This window comes from Limulus polyphemus, unplaced genomic scaffold, assembly GCF_000517525.1.
Source record: "Limulus polyphemus unplaced genomic scaffold, Limulus_polyphemus-2.1.2 Scaffold1708, whole genome shotgun sequence".
Classification (NCBI taxonomy): Eukaryota; Metazoa; Arthropoda; class Merostomata; order Xiphosura; family Limulidae; genus Limulus; species Limulus polyphemus.
Genome location: NW_013667318.1, coordinates 247,532 through 251,426, shown reverse-complemented (window position 1 = coordinate 251,426; position 3,895 = coordinate 247,532). Strand labels below are relative to the sequence as shown.

The following is a 3,895-nucleotide window of genomic DNA, read 5'->3' as shown; positions in this document are numbered from 1 at the left end:
TCTAGCTCTGAATACCTGTTAGTCTTAGACTCTTCTAGCTCTCCATTCCCTTATTAAACCTTCCTAGCCTTGAATACCAGTTAGTCTTAGACTCTTCACGCTCTCCATTCACTTATTAAACCTATCCTAGCCTTGAATACCAGTTAGTCTTAGACTCTTCTCGCTCTCCATTCACTTATTAAACCTATTCTAGCTCTGAATACCTGTTAGTCTTAGACTCTTCTAGCTCTCCATTCACTTATTAAACCTTCCTAGCCTTGAATACCAGTTAGTCTTAGACTCTTCTCGCTCTCCATTCACTTATTAAACCTATTCTAGCTCTGAATACCTGTTAGTCTTAGACTCTTCTAGCTCTCCATTCACTTATTAAACCTTCCTAGCCTTGAATACCAGTTAGTCTTAGACTCTTCCACGCTCTCCATTCACTTATTAAACCTATCCTAGCCTTGAATACCAGTTAGTCTTAGACTCTTCTAACTCTCCATTCACTTATTAAACATTCCTAGCCTTGAATACCAGTTAGTCTTAGACTCTTCTAGCTCTTCATTCACTTATTAAACCTTCCTAGCTCTGAAACCAGTAAGTCTTAAACTCTTCTCATTCACCCATTTACCTGCCTTTCCGATGATGCTCATTTCAGGCAGCCAACTAATCTCAAACCCATTCCATTTACTCACCTACACTCCTAAAATCCATTCCATTCTCCTATTTACCTGCCTTTCTGATGAAGCTCATTCCAAGTAGCCGACTAATCGCAAACACATCTCATTCACTCATCTACATTCCGTTCTCATAAGATTCATCCCATTCTCCCATTTACCTGCCTTTATAATGAAATTCGTCCCAGGCAGCCAACTAATCTCAAATCCATCTCATTCACTTATCTGCCTGTCTTTTCCCATGAAACACGTCCTGGGGAGCTAAATAATTTGAAACCCATCCCATTCACCCATCTACCTGTCTTCCCCTTGCCACTCATGAAAGACGTTAACTGGGTTTACAGTTACCTTGTTCACTCACCCATTAATCCATATACGTTCCATTCCCATGAAACTCACCAGAAAATAAACAAGTTTTACAGTCATCCTGCCCAATTATCCACTCTCCCATCTACCTCCCACTCAGCCAGCCAATCAACTTTCACATATCGCATTTATTCATCTATCTCCTCTTCATTCGCACCCAAGCAGTCAACCAGGATTTATAGGTTTTTCTCCTTATAACTCACTGCTTATCGGCTTACCAGACTTGTGTTTATACTGAACTAAGTATTCCGTGACAATACTGTTGCCGCTATATGATGCTGACCATCTGAGTGTAAGAGTGCGGCTTGACCGATCGGAGACTTGTAGGTTCTGAGGCGAATCAGGGGGTTCTGAAATTGGTAATAAACACTATATTAAATGAGATAATTGAGATTTGTATACAACAACAAAAGATATGAGGGTTACAGCAAGATTGGATATAGTACTAAATAATACGAATGAATCTAACGTGTAAAGCAGCGCTATGCATCATAAACGTTGTTATTCAAGAAAGCACGTTTCAGAAAATCTTTACAGACAAAAAGCTTGAACTCAACAACCTTGTACTATCAGCTGAATATTAGTGTCGTCCTGTCCATAGGCGTTGGAAGCGATGCAAGTGAAAAGGGCAGAGTCTCGTCTATCAGCTTGGCGGATAAGAAGCTCAGAAGTAACACCAGAGGACATCACTGGTTCTAACAGCTTGTATCTAAGACATAAAAAAAAAATTACACGTATTAAAAGCATAAAACTGAATTACAAGTATGCTGGTATATAAGACGCACGAAGGTTCCTACAGTACTTTCCACTGCCAATAATAGTAAAGAACACAAAATACTTCATTGAAAAACAACTGTAAAAATGAAGTAAATCCGCTGTATACCATTCCTGTTAAATAGCACGATTTATAAGTTAGAAAGATTGTTTATCAAAAAGACTTCATGTAATTATTCATGAAGATATCCAGTGGCAATGTGTTAATATAATATTTAAAAACTAGAAGGCAGCACTATCGCCACTAGTTCATATCCGGCATTAACAAGATAAAGAGAAATTTGAAACTATACAAAAACAAGCATAGGTTTCATTGAGATGAAATACAGCTTGAAATTATATTACGTGATAAAAATAACACCAAGAAATATCTCATGAAATCTGCAAGGTAATCGTAATAACTGAGAAACTAAAACGTCACGTTTTTATTACAAAGCCTCTGTTCCCAGCTGTTTAAAGTAAAGCACAAAGTTACACAATGAGCTATATATGCTCTGTCAACCACGGGTATCGAAACTCGATTTCTAGCATTGTGAGTCCGCAGACATACCGTTGTACCACTGGGGGCTCCCAGTTGTCAGAATATTAAAAAATAGAGATATTGTATGCTATAAATTTCCTCCGTGGTAATTAATATAAATACAGCCAGTTGTTCCTTTAGAAAAAGTCACCATCAAGCCATGTACAACAATCAAAACTAGCACCTGAAGTGAAGATTCTTTAATCGCCTTGCTACTTTCGCGTTTAGCTAAACCTTAGGGTCTCCTGTTACTGAACTTCTGTAGTTAACAAATATCAAGTGTTTATTATGAATGTACTTTAAAAGTTTCTGTGAACAAATACTTAACCCGTTTTAAAGAAAGTAAAAGCCTGCTGCACTAACCTTGGGTCCTCCTGCAGGTTGATGTTTTGTTTTTCTTTTAACCAGATGACCATGATAGGTTGATCTCCTCGAGCATGACACTTTAATTTGACATTATGTCCTTTCTCAACCATTTCAGCCATGAACTTTGTATCAAAGTTAGCAGCAACTGTAATATGTTTAAATTATATTGAATCGAAGTTGGTGCAACGTTTTAAAACTACAGTAGAACATTAAAACTCGATCGATATTTCAAGAAACTATCTAAGTTGCGCATATGCTGAGAGAATGGTCATCATATAAATTTTCTCGTGCTGACACTATCTTGATTGGACTGTGATATAATGAACATAGATATTACCTTTTTACCGAGAAATAAATTAAATTCCTGTCGTATGTTACTGTTCCTTCGTCCAACACATATGACAGAATATAATGGAAGGGGCCACGTTAACGATCAAACATGTGAATCATCTTACGCAAAGAATAATTGTATGTTTTGTTTTTTAATTTATTGTACAGTAAAACTGAGAAATTAAAATGCATCAAAAGAAATGTACGTGACTGACTTTTAAGATATATTTATGAAAGTAGTTTAATTTTGGTTGTTTAACATATTTTATGTTATGTATAAAGCAGGAAAAGGCAGTTTTTATACTGAGAACTTAATAAGCTCAAAAACTTACGAATGTATTCAGGCACTTTCAGACGTTATCTCAAAACGTTTTAAATTAAATTTCAATTTTAGCAAGGGAACAACAGAATTTCAATTTTCGTAAAAAATAACACCACGTACTTTTTACATGTAGTTTAATAACCTTGCTAAGGCCTTGTCCAATTCCATTGGTTGCTTGACACAGGTAGGAGCCTACGTCACTCTCTCTGGCATTATGAATGGACAGCGACCCATTTTCAAAAACTTGAAGATGTGGACTGCTGACCACTGGTTTGAAATTCAGCGGAGATTCTTTTTCTGAATAAACAGCGACAAAAACGTTTTATTCATTAAATTACTATATTTGTATATGTGCGAAAGGTTAGTGCTTGAATTCAACATTTTTAAATCTGAGTTGTTTTCATGCTGTTCCCTAGCAGTGGGGTCAACATATTGCATCATTTTAAGTAATTTGATGTTTTTGTCTGTTAGATTAACCAGTATACATAAGTAATTTGATGTTTTTGTCTGTTAGATTAACCAGTATAAATAAGTAATTTGATGTTTTTGTCTGTTAGA

At 36.1% G+C, this 3,895-nt stretch overlaps 1 protein-coding gene across 1 annotated transcript in view; it reads right to left on the bottom strand.

The window, feature by feature from the left end:
* Positions 1 to 1,243: 1,243 nt before the first annotated feature.
* The window catches only part of LOC106464645 (Down syndrome cell adhesion molecule-like protein Dscam2), a gene marked incomplete at its 3' end in the record, with an annotated part of 97,916 nt that continues 95,264 nt past the window's right edge, over positions 1,244 to 3,895 (bottom strand). The window contains exons 11-14 of the mRNA XM_022392389.1: positions 3,458 to 3,634; positions 2,683 to 2,830; positions 1,586 to 1,734; positions 1,244 to 1,375 (exon numbers count right to left, since the gene is read on the bottom strand). Of these exons, the coding sequence (XP_022248097.1) occupies positions 1,244 to 1,375; positions 1,586 to 1,734; positions 2,683 to 2,830; positions 3,458 to 3,634 (606 nt within the window). The remainder of the gene's footprint in view (positions 1,376 to 1,585; positions 1,735 to 2,682; positions 2,831 to 3,457; positions 3,635 to 3,895) is intronic.